This window comes from Epinephelus lanceolatus, chromosome 1, assembly GCF_041903045.1.
Source record: "Epinephelus lanceolatus isolate andai-2023 chromosome 1, ASM4190304v1, whole genome shotgun sequence".
Classification (NCBI taxonomy): Eukaryota; Metazoa; Chordata; class Actinopteri; order Perciformes; family Serranidae; genus Epinephelus; species Epinephelus lanceolatus.
This window is the reverse complement of record NC_135734.1, coordinates 44,317,038-44,343,107: the sequence shown is the minus strand read 5'-3', so window position 1 is coordinate 44,343,107 and position 26,070 is coordinate 44,317,038. Positions and strand designations below refer to the sequence as shown.

Sequence of the window (26,070 nt, the reverse complement as noted above, 5' to 3'; positions counted from 1 at the left end):
CCCTTACACAGCCTGGAGGTGTGTTTGGGGTCATTGTCCTGTTGAAAAATAAATGATGGTCCAACTAAACGCAAACCGGATGGGATGGCATGTCGCTGTAGGATGCTGTGGTAGCCATGCTGGTTCAGTGTGCCTTCAATTTTGAATAAATCCCCAACAGTGTCACCAGCAAAACACCCCCACACCATCACACCTCCTCCTCCATGCTTCACAGTGGGAACCAGGCATGTGGAATCCATCCGTTCACCTTTTCTGCGTCTCACAAAGACACGGCGGTTGGAACCAAAGATCTCAAATTTGGACTCATCAGACCAAAGCACAGATTTCCACTGGTCTAATGTTCATTCCTTGTGTTTCTTGGCCCAAACAAATCTCTTCTGCTTGTTGCCTCTCCTTAGCAGTGGTTTCCTAGCAGCTATTTGACCATGAAGGCCTGATTGGCGCAGTCTCCTCTTAACAGTTGTTCTAGAGATGGGTCTGCTGCTAGAACTCTGTGTGGCATTCATCTGGTCTCTGATCTGAGCTGCTGTTAACTTGCCATTTCTGAGGCTGGTGACTCGGATGAACTTATCCTCAGAAGCAGAGGTGACTCTTGGTCTTCCTTTCCTGGGTCGGTCCTCATGTGTGCCAGTTTCGTTGTAGCGCTTGATGGTTTTTGCGACTCCACTTGGGGACACATTTAAAGTTTTTGCAATTTTCCGGACTGACTGACCTTCATTTCTTAAAGTAATGATGGCCACTCGTTTTTCTTTAGTTAGCTGATTGGTTCTTGCCATTATATGAATTTTAACAGTTGTCCAATAGGGCTGTCAGCTGTGTATTAACCTGACTTCTGCACAACACAACTGATGGTCCCAACCCCATTGATAAAGCAAGAAATTCCACTAATTAACCCTGAGAAGGCACACCTGTGAAGTGGAAACCATTTCAGGTGACTACCTCTTGAAGCTCATGGAGAGAATGCCAAGAGTGTGCAAAGCAGTAATCAGAGCAAAGGGTGGCTATTTTGAAGAAACTAGAATATAAAACATGTTTTCAGTTATTTCACCTTTTTTTGTTAAGTACATAACTCCACATGTGTTCATTCATAGTTTTGATGCCTTCAGTGAGAATCTACAATGTAAATAGTCATGAAAATAAAGAAAACGCATTGAATGAGAAGGTGTGTCCAAACTTTTGGCCTGTACTGTAAATATACAGATGAAGATGGGTATAAGATCAGGAATGGTATGTTTGGTAACAGTCACAAAAAACACATATAAGACGTACAACAAATGTGAAAACAGAAATTCTGATTTCATCTTAAGTGTTGATTCCTCCTTCCTTCCTTCCTCCCTTCCTTCCTTCATCATTTTCTAATTTAGAGCAAGAAAAAGTACAGCAAAAGATATTTATTTTTAAGTTTCAAAGCAAGAAAAAAAACCACCCCACAGCCCTTTTTCCTTTTTTATTTTATTTGTTAAAGCAACAGCAGAAAAGTAATAAACAGACTTAAACACAGTGGTCACATATGTAGATGAAGACTACAAGTTTATCTGATAATAGCATCAAGAAAATGTTGATCTTTAGAGTCAAAAACAGTCACATTAAGCTGGCAAATTAAAGAAACAATATTCTGTGTTGGACACAAAATGCACATCTAATCACACCTCTAGCAGGATATCCCCAACAATTATCTCCAAGACTACAGTATTTTTATATTCTTATCATCTCACCACACATCAATTTAGCATAGACAAATAATAGAGCAGTCTATTACAGTGTTTGTTAGGAACCAAAGAGGGTTAAAGACCCCATGCTGCTAAGTACAACTAAAGTCTGAGATACAATTGACCCAACTGACTACAGTTAACACGTTAAAATCTTTATATAGTTTAAATTATATTAGAAACAACAATTTCCCGTGCTTACTTTTCCATATTTAGATGTATAGATGATTTTATTTTTCCTTTTTTTCTACAGTAAGTAAAAGTTAGTAACTAACCTGCACCCTTACACATTTAGAAACATGTTACAAAATTACAATGAAACTGTAGATGTGTGTTTGTGAAGCATCCACATGGTTATTGTGGGTGTACGAGTGTGTATAGTGATACATGCATGCAGTGTTGGAGGAAGTGCTCAGATCTTCACGTAAAAGTACTGATACCACAATACACATAAAAGTCCTGCATTGAAATGTTACTCAGGCAAAAATATGTAAGTATAATCGGGTAAATGTAAGTAATAACAGGAGAAAAATAAACTATTCTATATATTATCATTATATTATTATGACTCGTGCATTCAAAGCAAGATTTTACTGTTGAAGTTGGTTGAGGTGGAGCTCATTTTGAACTGTTAACTAATGATTATTTTTATTATGAATTAATCTGCTGATTATTTTCTCCACTCATTGATTGATTGTTTGGTTTGTAAAAATTCTGAAAATAATAAGAAATACTGTCACGATTACCCACAATGCTTGTTTTGTCCAACCAACAGTCCAGTTCTCCATATTATTACTAACACACAACAATTAATAATGTTATTAAAAGAAAAAGCAGCAAAATCTGCACATTTGTAAAGCTAATACCATGAAATGTTTTCACAAGATTAATGTATATCAAACTTATTAACTTCAACCATCAAAATAGTTCATTTTTTTGTACCTCAACTATTTGATTAGTGGACAAATATATGTGTCATATTTTATAAACTCGTGATAATGTGTGCAAAAATCTTAATCTGTTAGTAACTAAAGCTGCAGTGGTGCAGTAAAAAGTAAAAATGGAATGGAGTAGAAGTATAATGTGGCATGAAAAGAAAAGTACAAGTACCTTAAATTTCTTCTTAAAGGGGAACTGCGTCTATTTAAAAATGTATACATGTTATTCCTATGGACTAAGACTGTCCAAAAATATTTGTAAATTAAAAAGAGCTCTCTCCCAAATCCAAAAAACTAGAGTGCTAAAACTCAAATTTGTGATGTCATCAGGTGTAAAGTCAGTTTTTGATGGAAGATTGCTCGACAGTTGTGTGTTCAGTTTTTGATGAAAATAAAGAAATTGCCTGCTTTGATACCATGCCTCAAATTGCATGCTGGTATGAATAAATAGGATGATTTTTCTGCAACTGGAGCCTGCAGGTCAGGAAACAGAGGCATCAACTGAAGCAAGCGTGTCAGCCAGGTCAGGTTAAATATCTCAGTAGCAGCAAGTAGTAGACTTAGCTCCTACAACTACATTAGAATAAAGCTCATTTGAGTATAAAAACAAAACAAAAAAACATTTTGGGGGTTCTTAAAATCAGGCTGCCATGCATTGTCTTTGGAGCAGCTCAAGACTTTATCCATTATGACATCGCAAGTTTGAGACTTCCTTCTCTGGTTTACTTTAACATATTTAAATTCAAATTTTAACATATTTGAATTATTCATTTAGGTGATGTTCCCTTTTAAGTCCATTAATCGAGTAAATATACTTAGTTCAGTTCCACCACTGCATGCATGTCTTGTGCGTCGTCTCAGTGAGTACTGTATCGGCTGCTGTCTCTGGTCTCGGTTGTCTTTATCAGAAGTTTTGGAGCAGGAGAGCAGCTGTTACTGTGGTAGCCATTAGTACTTTTAGTACCTGGAGAGAGAAAGACAGAGAGAGAAAGAAAGAAAGGCAGGGCAGTGAACAAGAAAGAAAAGTCAAACAGGTAGGTGGAGACAGAGAGAAAGAAAGATATAAAGAAAAAGATAAAGTCAGACAAAGATACAGAGTAGTGTGTCAGTAAATTATAAGTGGCTAAAGTAACAAAAGTCCCCAGCCAGATATGAAGCACAGACACTGCAGTTATATTGAATCCATCTTACATGAGTGGATCACAGTGACACCCCAAAATTTTCATAGAAACAAAAAGTTAAATCTAATTATAAGTTGTCAAGCAATATCAAAAATTGGACTAAAAAGATGACCATCCTGCATATCACTGCAGCGAGAGTGTGGAGGTCTTTAAAAGCCCCGTTTCCACCACAGGAACTTAGGGGTAATTTTACGGGGCCGGGGCTGCTGGTGCGTGTCTCCACCGCAGGAACCACCCCCGAAGGACAGAGTTCCGGAACTTTTACAGGGGCTAAACAAGTCCCTGCCTCAGAGTAGGTACTCAGAACGGCCCCAAAAAACTCCTGGGTGGGGCTTGGGGATTACTTGGTGCTGACTGGATATACTCAAGGTGGGATGTGACGTCAACAGAAAGCGACAAAATAGCCGGCATTTTTAAAACTCAGCCTCGTCGCCCCGGTCAAAATGGTTGCGCAACGATTACGTCACATTCAGAGCCCAGTAACTTTACAGGAACCGTCCTCGTACTCCGCTCTCTCAGTGGAGACACAGCGGTTGAGAGGGCCGAGCGAGAGGACGTTCCTGTAAAGTTCCTGTCCCCCAAATAGTACCAGGAACTTCTTCAGTGGAAACGGGCCTTTTGTCATGGACAGGCGTTTAAAGGTCCAGTGTATAAAATTTAGGGGGATGTATTGGCAGACATGGAATAGAATATATTAATTATGTTTTCTTTGTGTGTGTATTTATTCTTCATTCATTTGTTTTTAGTGACCGCTTATGCTGTTAGAGGTCACGGGTGTGCTGGAGCTTATCCCAGCTGACACTGGGCAAGAGGCAGTGTACACACTGGACAGGCCACCAGACTATCACAGGGCTAATCACCTGAAAATAAGTGTTTTTGTTGCCTTAGATTGAGCCGTTTATATAAATATAGGGAGTGGGTCTGTGGAGATTGCCACGTTGCGCCATTATGTTTCTACAGTAGCCCAGAGAGGACAAACCACACCAGTGATCATACTTAGCAGCCCTTCCGCGATGGGAGCACTGGAAAAACACTGATTTATTACATAAAACTGCTTTATTTAGTGTTTTTAGCCTTTAAATCATCAGGTCTATTTGTTTTGGAAAGGAGGAGACCTCTACGAATAATTCAGCCCCCCCGAAAAAACTTCCTGAACGTCCAGATCAGAGATAAGTTAAGCACACATTAGCAGGTGGTGAGCTAGCAGCCCATCTGCAACATGCCCAACAGCATTGGAGAAATATTGATTTGTAACCTGAAACTCATTTATTCAGTGTTTTAATCACCTGGTCTGTTTGTTTTGGAGAGGAAGAGACCTCTGCGGATAATTCGGCTCCTGGTAACAACCTCCTGAACAATGAAAACTGAAGGAATTCTAACCTGGACAAGTTTCAGCTCAAGATGCTAAAATCTCCTTAAATCATACACTCTGTTCCTTTAAATCTAATTTTAAGTTTTCAAAAAATGTCAGTCATTGGGATGAGTAGGAGATTGTCCTGCATATCACTGCAGTGAGAGTGTGGAGGTCTTGTTCATGGACAGGCATTTAAATGTCTACACCCTTCTTATTGATGGTGGAGGTTTTGGTTACTCACTGTAGCTGGAGACGGACTGGATGTTGAGGACGGTCTGTTGTCCAAGTCTGCAGAAGAAAAAGAGACAGAGTGCGTGTGTTGGTGTGTTATATTAAAGGAGACACACAGACACAATTCTTCTTCTCCTCTTCTCACCTGTCCTCCTCTCCCTCCAGCAGCTTCCTGTAGGTGGCGATCTCAATGTCCAGAGCCAGTTTCAGGTTCATCAGGTCCTGCAGGTGAAGAATAAAATATCATATAGGGGGAAGTGACTAAAATGCAAGGACAGACGGCAAGGAAAGGACTCAAGGATGTGCAAAGTGTGAAACAAGAACAGACTCAGATCAATATAACTTTTGTGTATGTTGTTGCGTCTCAAAGTCAAGGAAGGATCCTTAAACGGCTGAATTTCACATCATCGAATCCCACTGAAGGACTGCTCCAATGTCAAGGATCCTTCAAAGTTCATCAAGGACCAAATCCTTACTTCCGAGACTTTTCAAGGACGCATGCTTGTATCCTCAGTGGGCATTAAGTACTCACAACTCTTTGAGCACGATTTGCCGGAAGTAAAGGCAAGGCCTCTTCAGTGACACACACCTGGGTGCTCTCTCGCCTGTTCCAATGTGTGTTCACCGGGTGCTAGGAAGGAGTCGTGCCTAGCCTCTGTAGGACCAGACTTGGAAGGACCCGTCCCCCTTGACTTTGAGAAGCAGTGAATGTCTCTCACTCACCTGATACTCTCTGAGCTGTCTGGCCATGTCTTGTTTGGCCCTCTGCAGAGCGTCCTCCAGGTCTCTGGTCCGGGCTTTGGCTTCTTTCACAGCCAGTTCTCCACGCTCCTCGGCCTCAGCCAGCTGGTTCTCCAGGCTGCCACGCTGAGTGAGGAGACAGGGGCAACAAATCATCCATGCTATACTTAGAATCATCTAAAAAATGACATTCTACAAGGGCTGCATCTTTCCTGTAGGTGTACCTGAGCTTTGACAGCCTCGATCTCACTCTGCAGCCGGCTGATCAGTCGGTTGACCTCAGCCACCTCTCCCTTCACGATGCGGAGCTCGTCTCCATACTGACTCGCCTGCACTGACATCTGGTCAAACTACAGACAGAGGGAGGTTCACATTAGCTGCATCACTGCCTTGTCTCTTTGAACAGAGAGCTTAGACCGATCTTCACACATTTATAGTTATGATATACCATCTGAATGGTAGACAACCAATCTACCTCCTGAGCCACCAATACACTGATACATTTAGTACTGCTTATTCATCACAAATAAAATAATATCAAACTGGCAGTTCTGGATAATGACTACTTTTACTTTTGATACTTGCAGTACATATAGTTAGTAATACTCCTATTCTACTACCACACCTAAGTAAAATGTTGAACTCGTAATCTGAATATCTGACCTGAATCTGATCTGAATACTTCCTCTACTACTGACACTCTCAAATGTCTTCTTAGTTCAGCTTGTGTGTCTGTATAGGACAGTTTGGATTTCACTCTCAAGTCACAATTTAACACTTCTTTTGTTAAGAGATGTGAATTCAGTGGGTTGAATGTGTAATGTCTCTGTTACAGATCACACTGAAGGCTAATATAACAGATTACAATGGATGCTGGATATCTTATCTTGGGCTTTCTGCACACTTCTTTTCTTACTTTGCTCTTGTACCAATCCTCGGCCTCCTCTCTGCTGCGGGCTGCGATCTCCTCGTACTGAGCTTTGACCTCAGCTACAATCTGCTCCATGTTCAGGCTGCGACTGTTGTCCATCTGCACCACCACCGAGGTGTCTTTGATGCTCGCCTGCAGCTCACGCAGCTCCTGGTGCAGGAAACAAAACAGAAGTGAGACACAAATAACATAGGTCCACATGCAATGAGCCAAATATAAATTACATTTTCGATGAACAGGATCAGAGCTGTTCAAATGTAAGTTTGATTTTTATTGGAAATTGTTGTGTGGGTCTTTCATATGTTGATTATAATGTAACTGTTTCAGTTCAATTGTAGTTGTCTGACTTTTCAGACACATGTTAGAAGTTACTGCATCATAACAACGAGAAAAAAGGGGAAAAAAGACTACTAAATGACTTTTGTCCTGATAGATTCATCTGAAACTCAGTCAACAATAATCTTGACATTACACAGTCAAGCATTGTTTTCATTATAATTTGCCAGTAATTTTTTATTCGTCGTACTTCAAAGTGCCATCCTCAGACTCTTCTTTTTTTTTTTGTACAGTCAACAGTGCAAAACCCAAAGATAATCTGTTTGCTTCAAACTAAAATATGGCAAGGCACCAAATTCGATTCCAGTCAGCAGAAGAAAATGTTGGAATTGTGCTTTTCTGCAGACTACAGATAGGTTACATATGTACGTGTCATCAACATTGCTAAAGTAGCTTAGTGTATTAGCTGACTTTGTCCTCTGAAGTTGAAGTGGATAGTAGATGGCGTTACACCTAGGCGAGACACCTGCCAGGCTGCAGATCTCTATTTGAGACCAACAGCCAACAAAATCAGTTGTGATTTAGATTTAGAGGTTTAGACCAGGTATTTAAGTCAAAAAATTATCTTTTCCTAACCGTTATCAAGTACACACATTAATCACAGCTTTGTTGAATTTAGGTAAACACATGAAAATACAACAAACACATGCTTTTCTACTCATTACATATTTTTAGCTCATCACCAGGTTACATATCATGTTTCTCTGGAGCTGCAGAGCATTAAGCTCTCTTGGGGATAATACGAATCATTTTTCCTTTGTTAAAGTGTTTTTGGTCGGCTCCGAAAACTCTGACAATAAGTAACAACAACAAAAACAAAAGAAAAAATATTTCCTTTAGCTGATATAAAAAAAACAACCTCCAGAGGCAGTTAATGTTTGGTGTTAAGTCCCCAGTGAGTCATGAGATGGAAGCAGAACGATGGAAAGGAAAGTGTGACAGTTGGAGGGAAATAACTGGAGAGAAATACAGGAAGACGACAAATACGTTTGATAAATCTGAACCTTTTTCACATTCTAACTGTTTTAAAGCCTTAAAAATTTTCAATACCTCCTCATAGACATTGCGGAGGAAGTTGATTTCATCAGTCAGAGCTCCCACTTTATCCTCCAGGTCAGCCTTTACCAGGTAGGCTGAGTCTACATCCTGAACACAGAAACAAAAACCACACAGAGATTAATGACGAAGTCAGAGGATGCCCAACGTTATTACAGCTCATCCTGAGAGGAACATGAATGTCTAAACCAAATTTAATAGAAATCCATCCAATAGTTGGTTTATAGTTTCGTTCACTCAAAACCACAAAAATGTGAACCTCATGGCGATGCTTAAGGAAAAGTGAAGAGATATACAAGGTCAGTAGGAGTCATCCTCTGAGAACCATGAAGAAGAAGATATACTTTATTAATCACTGAGGGTAAACTCAATATTTTTTCACTCTGTTGTCATTTACAAAGTGTCCCGAAATACACACACATGCATAAACAATAAATGGAGAGATGTCAGAATGAGGGGGCTGCCTTGGACAGGCATCTTGCAGTTGGGGATTCAGTCCAGTCCACGCTCCATGCTTGGTCTGTACAGGGATTTGAACCGATAACCCTCCAGACCCCAAGTTCCTATGGACTGAGCTACTACTGCCCCCTGTCTGTACAAAATTTCAAACAATCCAACCAATAATTATTGAGATATTTTAATCTGGACTAAGGTGGTGGGCCAACTTCTCCATCCCCAGAGTCATGCATTTTGCCAGGCTAAAACCACTGTTAAAGAAAACCCGTGTAACGATTGCATGTGCTCACAGACATCTTTAATCTCACGGTTGCAGCAGTAAAGTCCTGTTAATCTTTTTCCTCCACAGACAACAACCCTGTCACATTACAGTTGTATGTTACTTGACTGCTTGGTTATTGATGTTGCTGTGGTAACGTATTTGCTACCTGGATTGATGTTCAGAGACAACGTGTCTGTCAAGTCAAGGAACACTACATTCATATATTATGTAGGCTATGCAAGGAGGTTGTTGGATGTACAAAGTGCAGGACTTTGACACTGGAACCCTGCGTCCATGCATAGCCTCCTGTCCAAGGTTTAGGTTTCAAGGGCACCCTGTTAAAGTTTAGGGAAAGATCATGATTTCAGTTAAATGAAATAATGTCTTCAAATGTGTCTGAAGGTAATTTTTACTTTCAATAAGGAAAACATAAAAATAAGTTTAAAACTGGACGACTGCAAACAGTCATAAGCTGTCATTCAGCGCGGCTTTTTGCACAGCCAGAGAAGCAAATCTACCTGTGATTCAAGCTATTTAACAAAAACTTTGACCGGGTGATTCATCCATTCATCTTGAATCGCTCTGGATCTGCCAACCAGAGCCACTGCACAGCAAATTAAGCTGTCATGCAATCAAATCGTGAAAGCAACTTTGGTTTGCAGTAAGAAAAAAATAACCCAAAGGCCACTCTGCAAACGTATGGTTTCCCTCTGCAGTATTGTGAAGCTGGTCTCGCAAATGTTTGAGTAGAAGAGTAAATAATTAAGTCCTGTAGGGAACTCAAATGTCTAAACCGAATTTCGTGGCAATCCATCCAATAGTTAGAAAGTCGGGGGATAAGCTAGCATGATTAAAAAACAAACTCAAATAGTGAATAAAGTTTGGGGTTTTTTTTTGTTTTTTTTATAAAACTCCAGTCATGATCATTTTCTGACCTTTAAGTCCTGGGTTGGCAAATTTCCAGACTGTCTTACATGGACTCCGACTGCTGTTTTCATGTGACGCTGACGATAAAGTTCCCAAAGCATTTATGGGTTTTGATGCATGTGGGAATGTAGAGATGAGAGCAAAGGAGGACAATAGAGTGGTTCACCTTACCACCACACCTGTGATGTATGAATGAATGTGTGTGCGCCCTGACCTTCTTCAGGATAACAAAGTCGTTCTCCAGGTTGTTTCTCTTGTTAATCTCTTCCTCGTATCTGTAACAGAGGCGAGACAAAAATGAAATAACATAGACTGAGATATTACAGAACTCACAGTGACTTGACTTACTTGTGTTTGTAGTCCTCCACCAAGCCCTGCATGTTCCTCAGCTCCCCGTCCAGTTTGGTCTTGTCATTGTTGACCAGGTCCATCTGGCGCCTCAGACCCGCCATGTAGGCCTCGAACAGGGGCTCCACGTTGGACCGGCTCACCACCTGGCCCTGCATCAGATCCATTTTGGTCTGAAGCATCTTGTTCTGCTGCTCCAGGTAACGTACCTGAATGATGGAGGTGATGCCATAAATATCTTCTGACAGCCATTTTGGAGGTTATTGTGTTTGTTAGCCAGCTCTCCATCCTAATTAAATGACCGTATTTTACTTTTACTTAAATAAAATTACCAAAATTTGTCCACTTGGCCATAATGGCTGTTTCGCTTCGAGCTATTTTCCCTAATCTGTTAGCAAACAGTTTCTCTGTTTGTTTCTGAAAGTTAGTTTAGTTTGCTTCTCTTTAGCTGGTTAAGTCCACCATGTTAACATGTAGCAACAACAGTGGCTAGTTTTTTTTTTTTTGTCAATTGTGTGTGAAGGAATTGTGTCATCCAGCAGTTACAGTTGCAAGCTGCAACCAACTAAAACTTCTTCTGTGTGCCAGGTGTGTAGGAGAACTTCCGTGGCTGACACGAAAATGCAAAACTTGAGTATTTTGCTTGTCTGTTCTGGGCTATTGTAGCAATAACATGGCTAACTCATGATGTCAAACATTGGCGTGTGGACTCATGTTTTGAAGCATGAGTTCTGCATTTCGGTTGTCGCCATCTTGATTTTTTTTGGAGCCTGAAGTGAACATATTTGGGTGACAGGCTGACGCTGTGGAGGAGCAAGGGGAGTACACTATGAGTAGTAGACAGCCTGTCACTCAAAGTGGCCCGCCTTAATCATGCGTAACGTTAAGCCTGCTAAAATGTAAACAGGTGAATTATATAAAAATTCACCCCAGTTGTCATGAACGGGGAAATTAGCTATAGAGACCAAAACTGTTTTTGTAACAGGCTGTAAACATGTTTATTTCTGCTGTAAAGTTGGGCGATTTAACATGGGTGTCTATGGGGACTGATGGGGATTGACTTGCTTCTGGAGTCAGCCTCAAGTGGCCATTAGAGGAGCTAGAGAAAATATACTTACTATATTATATTCCATTTCTGTCATTAGATACCACCAACTCCTACACACTGGACATTTAAATGCAAAAATCCCAGTCTGTTAAAGGTGAATATTTACAGGTTTTTTTGTGTTTGTTTTCTGCTAGTAGACTGACTGTTTTGGGGGTTTGATAGTTGGTTGGACAAAACAAGCAATTCAAAGATGTTATCTTTAGTTCTGTGTATTTGTGATGGACATGTTTCACTATTTTCTGGCATTTTATGGACCAATTAAATTAGATGTCGATGTGGAAAACTTTTGGTCAGTCTTCACTTTGATGAATAATGGAACAAAATCGATGAGCCTAAGCTGTCCTTACTCGAATATATTGGTTTATCACAACACAAATCTGACAGTAGAGAAGACCTTTGGACACCGTAATACCAAAAACTTTAAGTAACATTGTATTTGCTCTGCTTTTGCTTTCAGTGTGATTCACATCAGAATCATGTATAATCATGCCACCAGGGAGGAGGCATGATGTGTGTTACCATTGGTCTTACTATTTATCATGGGAGACAGAAACTTCATCATTGTCCTTTACCTCCAATAAGTATGAAGGATTCTAAGGTCTCTCAAAATACCAAACTATGACAATACATTCCACCATGTCTAACAATATTCTACCACTCTTAGTTAGCTGCTAACCAAATCACTAGAAAAATTTTGGCATTGTATGTTTCTGCGAACCATAGATATGTTACATTTATATGTTATGTTATGTAGAAGATATGTTGAAACTTTACATTTCTGCTATGTTGTGGTTATGTTTAGGCACAAAAACTACTTGGTTATGGTTCGGAAAAGATCATCTTTTGGCTTAAAATACCGGTTTTGGGGGCTCAATCCCCGCTGGAAGAGCAGAGATGTCTTGGTAAACAGACACCGGGCGCTATCCTGGCTGGAAAAACAGTAGCAGATCGCTACGAAACACCCACATTCAGTGCCCTAAAAGCTGCTGGAAACACAGTGATGAGTCATTACAGCACAACCGGTTTTGTCGTTTGTTGGTCTCGCACAGTGGTCTGCAGCTTGGCAGACATCCCGCCTAGGTGTAATACCATCCACCATACCCTCCACCACCTGATGACAAAGTCAGCTTGTATACTACGTCACTTTAGAAACACTGATATGATATAAAACGTGCAAATGTAACGTATATGTGGCTTGCAGAAACATGCAATGCCAAAGTTTTCTTCTGGTCACTGGGATGCATAGTTGCATTCACTGAATACCGTCCTTCCTCGGGTAAACAGAGGTTAAAGAAACTGCATCATTCCAGCAGATAAGCAGCTCAATCTCAACATCAACACCTGACTGTACCTGCATGGCTCGTGTTTCCTGCCTGCGGCCGGGTATATCCACCACCCATTATACCTCCTCCCTCCAAGACAAAGGCAGTGTTCTGTACAGAGCAGAATAATCTCCCTCTGAGACACAACCCCACCGTGTCTGACCCGATTCATCAGGTTACAACTCAATAACTCAATGGGACGGAAATGGGACGGATAGCTTAAATATCCAGTGTGGCCTATTACCACTGATTCAGGTTTTAAAAGGCTGTTTAAATCCCAGATGCATTCACTGAATCTTTGGCTCTTTTTAAGGCTTTTTGTCTTTGTCTTTTAATCCACTGTTCAGGTTAATTTTTGCAACAACCAGCGTCAATAAATATAATATTTCCCAGTGGGTCATTGATCCTCATTCAGATTTAAACTGGGTCATCATGCTGCAACATATAAAACTTTGTCTACCTGTTGCATCAGGCTGATTACTTCTCTGCATGAGGGGAAGCAGCTCTTTAATGTTTCAGTGCTGTTGGGATCAGTCGGGTTGGATTACACCAGTAAATGCAGGGTTGGTTTATCAGTCAGTTGACTGGACTTTGCCCTTTAGCTGTTCTGATGAGCAGAAGAAGAGGTCTTCCTGCCTCAATGTCCAAAATTTAATAAATTATTGTCCCAATGTAGCTGCAATGATCACATTCCAAGTTTGAATGTGTATTAATAAATCAGCCCAGAGGAGTCCAGACTGAAGTCACCTCACCTCTCCTGCAGCTCAGAGCTCCTACGACCACGATAAGAGCAAACAAGGACCCTTTTGTGAGTCCCCTGTTAGCCGGACAGTCACAACAACCGTCTCACTTACAGAGAAGGATGGAGACAAGCTTTCAAGTGCTTCCTGGGAAATTTCACAATATTTTGTCTTGGAACACTGAAACTGTTTTGCTTACTACACAATCTTACTCACTTACTGAACTTTTGCATTCTGACTTAAACGATAACATCCTTGAGAGCATTTTACACTAAAATTTCCAAATTAAGTTTAATCATTTTGGGTGTAAACTCAGAGATTAACACAAATCTAAGACCTTGACTGTTATTTTGGGATCTCTAGCTGCTCCAAAACAAAACAACAACAACAACAACAACAACAATAACAAAGAACAAAAAAAGAATTTCCTTCAGGAAATTTAGATGGAGGGCAGTAAAATGAAATAAACAAAAATATATATTTTCAAAGAATATATTGCCAGGTGATTTTATATCATTTATGCTAACACAAATTTACTATATATTGTTTTGTTTGGTTTTTTTACTAATATTATCATGTAATCTTTTTTTTCTCTGTACACTAAAATTCATTTAAATTCTGCGCGTTCTGCTTTAAACAACTAACATTGTGGGAGTTTCACAATCAAAAGGATTTTTTTTATCCTAATAGGTCAATACTATATCAAGTGTTTTAGTTCTCTGTGGTACAATGAAAAAAAATCTGCTCTCAAAAAGATAAAAAGTAGATAATAGTTTTGTACATTTGTATATTTGGACCTTCGTCCAGCACTCTGTCTCAATCCGCCCGAAGTGTATCTCTGCTGATGTGAGATGTCAACAATGCCTCCATTGTGAAAGTGTGTTACCGACTCCGTGAGAAAGCGGAGATGTTCCCTAAGTACGGTATCGATGTCCGACTTTATCACAGGGCTGGTCACTCCTTCTGTGGGAAATGTGTGTTCTTCAGGAACCTCAACAACACCACTACAGATTCACTTCCCCATTTAACACCCAGTGTTTTACCCTTATACTACAGGCCTGATGTCTGCAGTTACTCAACCATTCAGGCTCTTAAATACGAGTTTGGCTTGTGTTGGCATTGTGACCTTGAGGCCTTTATTAAGGTCAGCTTGAGCCATTAAAGTGGCTAAAATCAATCTCTCTATATTTTTTTATCATTAAAATATATTAAATATGTATATAAAGTTTTTGAACATTAGCCACCATAAGGTCATACACCAGACCAAAAGAGGCTGTAGCAGCAAAACCACCTGGCTGTATGAGATTAAATGAGGATGCATTTTGTTGCTCGTGAGTTCAAGTTTTTATTTGTGAGAGGAAGAGTCTGTTTTTTTCTTCTTTTGAGAGCTTAAAGCCTAGAGCAAGTCCAGTGTATTCAATTTTCAAATCGAAGCAAACAACGAGATCAAATAATTAATTATATGGTTTATAAAATGTACAAAAATAAAGGAAACAAATTAACAACCACAAAGTGTTTAAAATCACTTATTTGGTCCAACCAACAATCTAACATCCTGATGCATTTAATTTACAATGACACATCAGGGAAAAGCAGCATATCCTCACATTTTAGATGCCGATAACAGTGAATGTTGAGCTTTTTTGGCTTGAAAAAAAAAAAGACATCAATTAGTCAAGATGTTTTTCTTATCTGACAATAGTAGTATTACAGTGCAGAAATGCTCTGTTGCAAGTACAAGTCCTCCCTTCATTTTTGTTGAGTCATAATTTGTGACGAATGAGTACTTTTATGCAGAATGGCCAATTTCAGAATATTATGTATGATATTATTGGATTATAATTATGGATGCATTCATAACTTAAATGTTGCAGCTGGTAAAGGTGGAGCTCATTTTAATTACTTCATACTGCTGGGTGGTTGATAAATTTCCCCTGGAGCTCAATCAAATTTGATTGTAATCTATAGTAATTCAACATAATTTATTTGCTGATTGTAGTTTGTGTAATTAACAAATACATTTTATACTTGAAGCAGAAAATGGAGATACTCAAATCAGGTAATGTTACTTTCCACCAGTGATGAATTGACCTGCTGTTTAAGCTCTCGTCTTTTTACCTTATCAATGAAGCTTGCAAAGCGGTTGTTGAGGCTCTTGATCTGCTCCTTTTCGTGGGCTCGGCACATGGACAGGCTCGGGTCGATCTCCAGATTGAGGGGGGCCAGCAGGCTCTTGTTGACCGACAGGGAGGCCAGCGGGGCACCGAGGCCGTGGTGGTGCCCATTGGCACTCGTGTAGAGAGAGCTGCTGCTCAGGGAGATGCCGCTGAAACCCCCCTGACCAGGACCGAAACCACTCAGCCTCCTTGACCCACTGCTGGTCCGGACGGAGCTACTGGAGCTGATTCGCTTGGTACGACTCAGACTCATGGTGGAGACAGAGGTGTGGTGGGATGCAGAGAAGTTGGTAGAGAGAGACAAAAAGATGGAGAATGGTTGAAGGAAGCAGAGGAGCAGGTGGTGGAAGGACTGAGATAGATGAAATGGAAAACAGGCAGCAAGGAGAAGAAGAGACTTGGAAGTGATTAGTAAAACAAGAGCAGAAGAAGAAATTGTTTACAGTGAAATGCAGGTTAATGAGAGGATGCAAGACGTGCAGAGAACAGGCTGAGCAGAGAACTACTGAGCGACTGCAAAGAGAGGTGAACCAGGTGAGTATAAGATGTCAGACCACAGCGAGGTGTCTCAGGTGTCTCATGGCATTTTAAACCTCCCCAGGGTGGAGGCGGAGGAGGAGAAACTGGAGCACCAGAGAGATGTGGTGTCAGATATCCAGTGTTTCTGACTTTTAGGGAAAATGTAAATAAGTTTGCATTCTTTTTTTTTTTTCTTTCTTCAAATAGGTGCCAGAGGGTGTGTTTATGCTACAAAGCCAGAAAAGGGTCCCTATTTACCCTCAAATATAAAGGAACAACCTAATTTGGAAAATAACCATCAAAATAACTTCATCTGAGTCCTTTTTGGAGACAAGAAGTCTGATCTACCTGTGCTGGTTTTTCTACTTATTTTTACTGTGCTGCCTCAGGCTGGTTAACCATGTGAACTCATCTGTTTGTGTGGTTTTAGTTCACCCTGCTTTGGATATTAAAACCATCCTCATTACATCATAGTTTGGCGCACCACATGATTTAATGTTATCACCCAATTGAAAGGGCATATGGGTTAGAAGGGGTCTGCTCCACCTACTAGTAGGTTAAGGCCATAATCAGTACATTAAAGGTTTATTAGGCTCTTGCACACCTTCAATAACTTGTAGACAGGTGCAGAGGAAACGGTCCATAGGTAAAGAGAAGAGAATTTCCACACACTGTCCTATTACTTGCAATAAACTTTATTTAAATACACAACGTCTCGGTCCTTAGATCTCGAAGGTTGTAGGATAAAACTTTATTTAACCTGAGGTTAACTGTCGTGCAGTGGTTGCAACAGAGTAAAACTTGAACATTCTCTAAAATTATTTCACATTAACATTCAGTTGTCATATATAAGGCAGTTTTTTGCTGTTTTTGTAACATTATGCACACAAAGAAATCCAAGAATGTCAATTATCAGTTAAAAGCTGGTGATGTGTACAAATCCTGATCAGTCGGAGTGAGTGACAGATAAAAATCACTTCAAAATTATTGAGTGATGCAAGATGTTGAGAGTCCGTTTGTCTGACATTTTTCCAAACGTCTTCTTTTGGCTGGTGTGTCTGATGACGGTCCTCTCTTCCTTTTTCCTCTCGTATTCTTTGTTTTTTGTAATGCTGCCACCTCAGTCTTCTTCTTCTTCTGTGCTCCTGCTGGCTCTGCCTTCTTTTTCTTCTTCTTCTTCTCTGCTCCTGCCAGCTTGGTCTTCATCTTCTTCTGTGCTCCTGCTGAATCAGCTTTCTTATTCTTCTGTAATACTACTTGTTCAGCCTTCATCTTTTTCTTCGCTCCTGCCGGCTCAGCCATCTTCTTATGTGCTTCAGCCAGCTCGGCCTTCTTCTTCTTCTGTGCTCCTGTTTGTGTTAAATTTTAATCAACAGGGAGGACTGTTTTTAAGATATACTAATTATAATTTATAAACCTAAATATATGTACAGTATGTTTCCTTGCTCTCATCCTGGTGACTGTTGTTGTTGCTTTGGAAAAGCAAAATTACTGCTGTAAACCACCATTGAAAATCATTAAAAATTAATAATCGAAGATGGGAATATGATTGAATTGTGGTCAGAATGTGAGATTTATGATGCATTAAAACTTTATGATTTAATAATACTGAAAGCAAAACATAAATGCAGTAAGTACAAAATGTGTCTCTGATCTCAGTAAACAACAGATACCTTTCTTCTGAATTTGTCTTTTGATGGATGTTGTCTTTGTTGTCCGTGGCAGAGCCATTGTCCTTTCTGCTGGTGCTTTCTGATTGGTCTTCAGCTCCACCTCCACAGGGTAGTGGTCACTGATACTCAAAGTCTGGGAAACCAAATAAAGTTTGAATAATGACACATCCCCTTTAAGACAGAGTAAAGCTATCAGTGATGAAGAGGTTTGATCAACACAAACATGAGTCTCACTTGTTCATCCGTCAGGTTGAACTCTTTCTGGAAGTTGAAGGGCTTGGCCGAGCCGGGGACGATGGCGTCCAGCATGGTCTGTCTGTACACAACGATCCTGTCAGCAGAACATGCATCACAATCTTATAAAACAATTAAACAAGACAAAAATCCATTTAGATAACAGCCCTGAGATGTGAGCTACCTGTCGTAGGTGTGGTCATTACAGTTACTAGTCGTCGTGTCAACACCATCCTTGATCAGCCAATGATAAGGAGCAGAGGAGATGCGGATCTTCTCCTTCTTCCTCTTGGAGAGATAACGTCCATCTGCATTAAAATCCCCCAAAATCATAATTTTCTGCAAAAGAAAACAATCATGACATAAAATGAAGTTAGATGTTCATCAGAAAGTTGGCTTACATATTACTCACATGACTTATTGCTCATTAAAAGTCCACTAGTCCATACCCATTGAGTGCACAGTTGCCCACGTACAGTTTCACATGGTGTGTGTTTGGGATACAGGTCATAGGAAATTACAGATTAAACAGTCAACTGAACCCATTAAGAAGAGCAATGTATTCAGACAGAGTTTTTGTGAATTTGATAGTACGGTGGCTTTATTGAAAGTACAGTAGTACCATTGCCAATAGTGGGATAGTTAGTGGGCTAAAACTGTACATTAGTAGTTGAGGTAGCATGTTGAAAGGCAGATAAAGTGTTTATTAAAAAATTCGGCCACAGGGGGAGCCACAGCGATCGGTCGCATTTTTGCCATTTTTAAGCATTTTTCTGTTGTTATAGCGCCACCTAGTTGCCAATTAGAGTTAAATTTTGTCCAGTCACCTTGAGGCATCCTGTTCTACATATCTACCAAGTTTAGTAAAAATCCATATGGCGGTTAGGCCTAGATAAGAAATTAGCTCTCTAGCGCCCCCATTTTGTTTGATGGGGTCAATAATGGAGGGGTCCCCTCAGATTATGTGTGGTCATATGCCTACAAAGTTGCGTGGTGATGGGTGAAACCCTTGAGATGTTATACACCTTTATGTGATGAGCCACGCCCTCCACAATATTCATTGCCTTATAGAAGCTCAGTTTTAGTAAGTTTTCCAACTTTTGCCAAGAGGGAACTTTAGATATTGGTCCCTAGATTATGTTCACCCAGTTTCATGCAGATCAGTCAAACTTCCTAGGAAGAGATCGATTTGAAGTGTTTTTCAAAAAATTCAAAATGGCGGAAAATCTATATAACTGGAAGTTATGGGTTCTTGGGGCAAATTTGTTCCTCATGAGGAGAGGCATCTCTGTGCAAAGTTTCATGTCTCTACGACATACGGGGCATGAGATATGCCCATTCAAAGTTTGAAATTTCAGTCGGTTGCTATAGCGCCCCCCTTTGGCCAATTGATGTAATATTGCTTCACATGACCCTCTACCACTGTGCCAAATTTCACATGGCTTGACCAAGTCAGTGAGGAGAAAAACGTGGAACAGACACACAGACAGAGTTTTCGTCATTATATAATAAGATAAGTATTATCAGAAGAATGTTAGATCTTTAATTTAAACCTGTAAAAATGGGAGCATATTTTTTTAAAAATTCAGTCTATACTCTATTATGTGCCTTCAGTCTGATAAATAAACAAAACATCCTTTGCATTTTTTATCACACCCATCATAATTTACATATCTGAAATCATTCAAATATGAAACAATCATAAACTCATAAAACAGCAGAATGGTTTAAATATCTGCAGTAAAGAAAGAAAACGCTTCTGTGTAATTTAAATTAAGGTTTAGAAGGAAATTAAAATCAATGTTAAGAAAGTGTCTGCTGGAATGTTTTGTAAAACCAGGAGCTAAAAATATTTCTGTTGTCCATTAAAGTTGTTTTCCAAACCGGATTTGAATATCATAAAATGGTGTAACCGTTGGCAAACAGCTCAGTTGTGTCAGGCAGTAAATTCAGAGTTGGGAAGTCAACCAACACCCTCACGTATATGATTTATGTGGCACTCTCTAAAAGAGTCTACCTACATTAGTCCTCCACTTCTTCCTGACAGCATCGACTACATCATGCAGCTCGTCCAGCTCCTTCAGTGAGTCATTCGGTTTGGTGTGGACTGGGATCAGAACCAGATCTTTAACCTCTGTAATACACAGGTCCAGACAGTTAAAACACATTTTGAAAAAAAAACACACACACAATACTTACAGACAAATAACACATACTCGCAGATGGACAGCGGAAGTGCAGGATGAAGGGCTCTCTGGCGAAGGCGTCCTCATCTCCTTCTTGATTATCTTCATACTGATGACAAGCTTTCAGTGTCACATCATCCTCTCTGAGACACACACATACAAGATATGAACACAAGGACATTGATGTGTTTGTATGCGTGCGACATGAACCTGAAGACAACCTTTCTGAGTTTGCTTACTACCACAAGCTGTATGTAAATCCCACACATTGGCCTCATAATACTTAATAATAGCTGTAATTTGGGAGTGACAGTGCACCTGGGCTCTCCTACCTGTAGAAACAAACAAAGCGCTCCTTGTAGGTGTCTCGTCCAAGCTGGGAGCTGGCGGTCATGGAGTAGGGACGGTTTTTGTTGGAGCTGAGTGAAACGGAATCAACAAAGAAGTTCAGTAACGTGAAGTCTGTGTGTCTCAGATGTGGTATAATTTAGTTGTGTTTTGTCCTGCTAGCATCTCTTATCAGCCGTCTCTCACCCAACCACCAGCTCACTGCTGGTTGGGTGACCTGAATACTTTCTGTCACCTAAATCTTTGCAGTAGAGAAAAAAGATCAGAAAATGCTTACAGGAGTCATTTTTGTAATGCTCAGGCTGTTATTGAGCCCACAAATAAACAAGTTGGTTATTTAAGAATGACAGTTTGCAGTGAATTTAATGAATACAAAAACAAAATCATATGGTTGTTTTTTGTCAGCATAACCCGGTCTTTTCCTCTCATGACACCATATTCCTTGGGTGCACAAATATCAGAGTCTCGTAAATGCTTTTCATTATAGTTTTTCACATGCATCAACACAACATCAAACTGTCTAAACAGATTAGTTTACCATTAAATTTGCTTCAGTAACGTGAAGTCTGTGTGTCTCAGATGTGGTATAATTTAGTTGTGTTTTGTCCTGCTAGCATCTCTTATCAGCCGTCTCTCACCCAACCACCAGCTCACTGCTGGTTGGGTGACCTGAATACTTTCTGTCACCTAAATCTTTGCAGTAGAGAAAAAAGATCAGAAAATGCTTACAGGAGTCATTTTTGTAATGCTCAGGCTGTTATTGAGCCCACAAATAAACAAGTTGGTTATTTAAGAATGACAGTTTGCAGTGAATTTAATGAATACAAAAACAAAATCATATGGTTGTTTTTTGTCAGCATAACCCGGTCTTTTCCTCTCATGACACCATATTCCTTGGGTGCACAAATATCAGAGTCTCGTAAATGCTTTTCATTATAGTTTTTCACATGCATCAACACAACATCAAACTGTCTAAACAGATTAGTTTACCATTAAATTTGCTGAACACATCATGATTATAGTAATTTCATGTCTTACGTCTAATTTTTTCTAGTTTTACTACAGGTGAGGCTATGAAAGTAAAAGCTGAACCATCTGTATGTCCTCTGTTACATCCAAACTTTTTTATTAAGGGCTGTTGTCAACATCACAGCTTCTCATTTGAATACTGAAATTTTGTTGTTGTTGTTGTTTTTTCTTAATCATGCTCCTTGCCTTATTTATCTTATTAAAGGGCCAGTGTGTAAGATTAAGGGGGATTTAGTGGCCTCTAGTGGTGAGGATTGCAGATTGCAACCACCTGAAACTTCTCCTGGTTAGAATTCCTTCAGCATTCATTGTTCAGGAGGTTTTTACAGCGACCCAAATTATCCACAGAGGTCTCCTCCTCTTCAGAACAAGGTGATTTAAACCGGTAAAACACTAAATAAAGCAGTCTCAGGGTACAAATCAGTGTTTCTCTGATGCCATTTGGCATGTGCGACACAGGATTTTAGCCTAGCACCTGCTGATCCATGCTCATGTTTTTTCTGTGATAACTTCAGATCCAGATGTTCACGACCCGCTGATTTAAACCAGTAAAAACACTGAATAAAACAATTTCTCACCTGTCAGAGTCAGTGTTTTTCCAATGCTGCTCATCGCGGAGTGGCTTCTAACTATGGTGGCTGACATGAAAATGCGAAAACACAAGTATCCCTATCTAGAGACAGTGTTTGGTTTGTTTGTCCTGAGCTACTGTATAAACATGGCAATGCAACATGGCAATCTCTGCAGACGAGCACCCTCCCATGTAGATATAATAAGCTCATTCTAGGTATAGAAAAATTAATGATTCTTATTTTCAGGTGATTATACACTAAAGATAACATACTTATTATATTTATTCTACGCCAATGTATCCCCCTAAATCCGACACACTGGACCTTTAACAAATCAACTGCACTTAGATACTTAATTCATTATAGTATGAAGAGAAAGAGAAAGTATACATGTAAGAAAAAGAGTTTCTCCCTCTTCATGACATTATCTTTATAACACAGTGCAGAGAACTCACCTGTTGTTGTTGAGCTCTTTCAGTAACTTCTCCATGGCCTTACCGCTCTTATCCATCACCTCCAGTATCACCACTACACTGTACTGAGACATGATCTGCAGGACACGCAGTCAGCACAACTTGTTGTGTAAACGACATACATTCATATGTTGCTATTATCAGTGGTATACTGTCCATAAAATCATTATGATGAAGGACTTACCTTGGTGAGGTAGTGGACGACCATCTTGTTCGTGACTTTTTTCCATCCCAGGTTTTTTGCATTGAAGGCTGCAATCTTCATTTTGACTTCAGGTGATTACAAAAGTTTTACAGGATGAATATGAGAGACATGCTGTTCAAACTGTAGGTGTGACAAGAAAGAAATCTTTCAGGTCCAATTCTGTGTGTGGCTGAGATGGGTTTTTAGTCGCTATGCAGTGGAGACAGAAGTCCACAGTGAAGCTGTACAGCTCTCTGAAGAACGACATCCAGAGGAGGGGGTTGTGGGCTGGGTCAGTCAAGAGGTCGGAGTGACAAGTAAGGTAAATGCAACTCAGAAAACACTGGAGAGGCCAATTAACCTACTAATACAGTCTGATTCAATCTGCCCTAATCCCATCAACACCTCAGAGACTGTCTTTCTTGATAAGAAGTTCATGAATTACACACAGAGAACTGTGAAGCAGTGTTAAATAGTTAAAACATGATAAAACAAAACTATTATGTCACACATTTTACTCTATAAGTCAAACAAGATACATAAAGGAAGAAAGGTTAATGTAGTGTGTGAAACTAAGAAATGAGCCGTCAAGAGAAAAAAAATAGCTGCAGGGTGAAAACACTGCAGTTGGTCAGTTGACAGTTATTTTCTTATGGATTTTGTCTCAACATGCAGCACAGAGGTGACTTTATTTATAAAAATTAGTGTTAACATGAAGCAAAAAGGGGTGTGAAAGAGAAGAATAATATTTGTTTGATAATTAACTTTACATTCAAACTGAGAGAAAGTATTATGCATGTGAAGTCTGTTTATTTCCCGTCTTTGCATGTTATAAGATTTTACTTATTTCACTTCTGTGGCACAAGATCCATATTTATTTAACATCTTTCAAGTGTTTTATAATATTTTGGGGTTTTTTTATAGGTTGAATGCCTTTGTATATCTCATACAATTTAAAAATACTATGTTACAAGTGAAAAACCTGTATTTAGAGTTATACCTGAAGTACAGCAGTATTTGCAACAAAGTGTCAACATAAAGGAACAATAATTGACAGCACTCATTATGCAGAGAAGCACATTTCAGAGGTTAATATTATTATATATGTTACATTTTCTGATTATTTTATCTTACTATATAATGACGAAAACTCTGTGTGTCTGTTCCATGTTTTTCTCCTCACTGAGTTGGTCAATCCATGTGAAATTTGGCACAGTGGTAGAGGGTCATGGGAGGATGTGAATGAAGCAATATTACATCAATTGACCAAAGGGGGGCGCTATAGCAACTGATTGAAATTGCAAACTTTGAATGGGCATATCTCATGCCCCGTATGTCGTAGAGACATGAAACTTTGCACAGAGATGTCTCTCCTCATGAGGAACAAATTTGCCTCAGAAACCATAACTTCCAGTTACATAGATTTTCCGCCATTTTGAATTTTTTGAAAAACACTTCAAATTGATCTCTTCCTAGGAAGTTTGAGCGATCTGCATGAAACTGGGTGAACATAATCTAGGGACCAATATCTAAAGTTCCCTCTTGGCAAAAGTTGGAAAACTTACTAAAACTGAGCTTCTATAAGGCAATGAATATTGCGGAGGGCGTGGCTCATCACATAAAGGTGTATAACATCTCAAGGGTTTCACCCATCACCACGCAACTTTGTAGGCATATGACCACACATAATCTGAGGGGACCCCTCCATTACTGACCCCATCAAACAAAATGAGGGCGCTAGAGAGCTAATTTCTTATCTAGGCCTAACCGCCATATGGATTTTTACTAAACTTGGTAGATATGTAGAACAGGACGCCTCAAGGTGACTGGAGAAATTTAACTCTAATTGGCAACTGGGTGGTGCTATAACAACAGAAAAATGCGACCGATCGCTGTGGCTCCCTCTGTGGACCAATGTTTGTTTTGTTTCTAATTTTTGGTATGACTAAGTCATGGTATGGTATGCTGTACATAATCACGGAAACTGTCAGTGTGTCATTCTGTCAGTCAGTCATTCTGTCTGTCCCACGTTTTTCTACTCACTGACGTGGTCAGTCTATGTGAAACTGCACATAGGCATTGAGGACTGGCATAGGTAGAAGGTGACAAAACTACCAATGGGTATGGACTAGTTATTATTATTCATGCATTAACATGTGAGCAGTATTTTAATGTTTACCTTCTTTATTTCAATCTGTAATAATACATCATATTTTCTAAGATGATAAAATGTTATGTATAAAATGTTTTAACCTGTAAAGTAACTAAAGCTGTCAAATAAATGTTGTGGAGTAAAAAAAAACAGTCTTTTCCCCTGAAATGTGATGGAGTAGAAGGATAAAGCAGTATAAAATGGAAATACCTTCTCATAAAATGCACTTACATGCTGTTTTCCCCTCAAAGGAAGCACATTTTAAACATCCAGGGCTCCCACAAACTAAAATGCTTTATATATTACACATGAATTAATGCTCAGCTCCTCCTCCTGTCTCTGACAATGTAAATTTCAAAATGACATTGTGGACGTTTGGTTAACAACATTCTGCTTCCTCAGTAATGTCAACATAGTGTCATTCATTTTGGAGACTTTAAAATGAAACTTAATTAAAGTCCTCAAAGCAATCATCCTTCTCTTTCATCATTTTTAGTGCTGGAGAGGAGTTTTCAGTCCAGAGAAGCGGGCAAGTGAAATAAACAGAAGAACAACTCACCAGTCTGGGTCAAATATGCAATGTTGTGATGGCATCAGCAGACAGACTGAGACTGAACTCCACAGAATACAGAACAAGCGGAGTACAGAGGTCATGAAGCCAGCTCAATGTACATACAGCAGCAGATGTATGCAAACCCTAACACACCCACATCCCACATCCCACATCTATCTGTTATCTGGACCAGTAAGTGTTTCCTGTCTGTGAGAACTGCTGGGTCTTTGTCAGAGACACCACAGAGCGTAGTTGACTGTCACTTTATCAGGGAAAAACGTATTATTTGATAGATGTCATTAAAATTTCAAATTACATTTTAATAAAGAA

At 39.6% G+C, this 26,070-nt stretch overlaps 2 protein-coding genes across 3 annotated transcripts; both read right to left on the bottom strand.

Annotated features, from left to right (window-relative positions):
* Positions 1-1,441: 1,441 nt before the first annotated feature.
* LOC117256433 (keratin, type II cytoskeletal 8) lies at positions 1,442-16,363 on the bottom strand. Its single transcript, XM_033625851.2, has 10 exons — positions 15,759-16,363; positions 10,471-10,679; positions 10,337-10,397; positions 8,472-8,567; positions 7,071-7,235; positions 6,379-6,504; positions 6,137-6,280; positions 5,559-5,635; positions 5,424-5,470; positions 1,442-3,611 (listed from the first exon to the last, which is right to left on the bottom strand). Exons 1-10 carry the CDS (start codon positions 16,068-16,070, stop codon positions 3,505-3,507), a joined length of 1,344 nt encoding a protein of 447 aa, XP_033481742.1. The 5' UTR covers positions 16,071-16,363; the 3' UTR covers positions 1,442-3,504.
* Positions 16,364-17,024: 661 nt separating this feature from the next.
* Positions 17,025-25,855, bottom strand: LOC117257415 (deoxyribonuclease-1-like). 2 transcript variants are annotated; one of them, XM_078172485.1, is made up of 10 exons: positions 25,747-25,855; positions 23,036-23,121; positions 22,834-22,928; positions 20,762-20,848; positions 20,460-20,572; positions 20,265-20,377; positions 18,428-18,582; positions 18,244-18,340; positions 18,010-18,142; positions 17,025-17,685 (listed from the first exon to the last, which is right to left on the bottom strand). In XM_078172485.1, exons 2-10 carry the CDS (start codon positions 23,114-23,116, stop codon positions 17,321-17,323), a joined length of 1,239 nt encoding a protein of 412 aa, XP_078028611.1. In that variant the 5' UTR covers positions 23,117-23,121; positions 25,747-25,855; the 3' UTR covers positions 17,025-17,320. The 2 variants fall into 2 exon arrangements, with proteins under 2 accessions (XP_078028611.1, XP_033483485.2); XM_033627594.2 differs by having other exon boundaries at positions 23,036-23,176; positions 25,747-25,849.
* Positions 25,856-26,070: the final 215 nt, after the last annotated feature.

Bases quoted from the DNA above. Each gene is read 5' to 3' on its own strand.
- LOC117256433 (XM_033625851.2), bottom strand. From the start codon at position 16,070: ATGAGTCTGAGTCGTACCAAGCGAATCAGCTCCAGTAGCTCCGTCCGG. The intron at 10,398-10,470 runs GTAAGTCAAGTC...CCTCTGTTACAG, and splicing joins GTGGAGGACTACAAACACAA to ATACGAGGAAGAGATTAACA. The intron at 5,636-6,136 runs GTGAGTGAGAGA...CTTCACCTGCAG, and splicing joins GACAGCTCAGAGAGTATCAG to GACCTGATGAACCTGAAACT.
- LOC117257415 (XM_078172485.1), bottom strand. From the start codon at position 23,116: ATGAAGATTGCAGCCTTCAATGCAAAAAACCTGGGATGGAAAAAAGTC. The intron at 20,378-20,459 runs GTATGTGTTATT...TGTGTATTACAG, and splicing joins CTTCCGCTGTCCATCTGCGA to AGGTTAAAGATCTGGTTCTG. The intron at 18,143-18,243 runs GTGAGACTCATG...TTGGTTTCCCAG, and splicing joins TCAACCTGACGGATGAACAA to ACTTTGAGTATCAGTGACCA.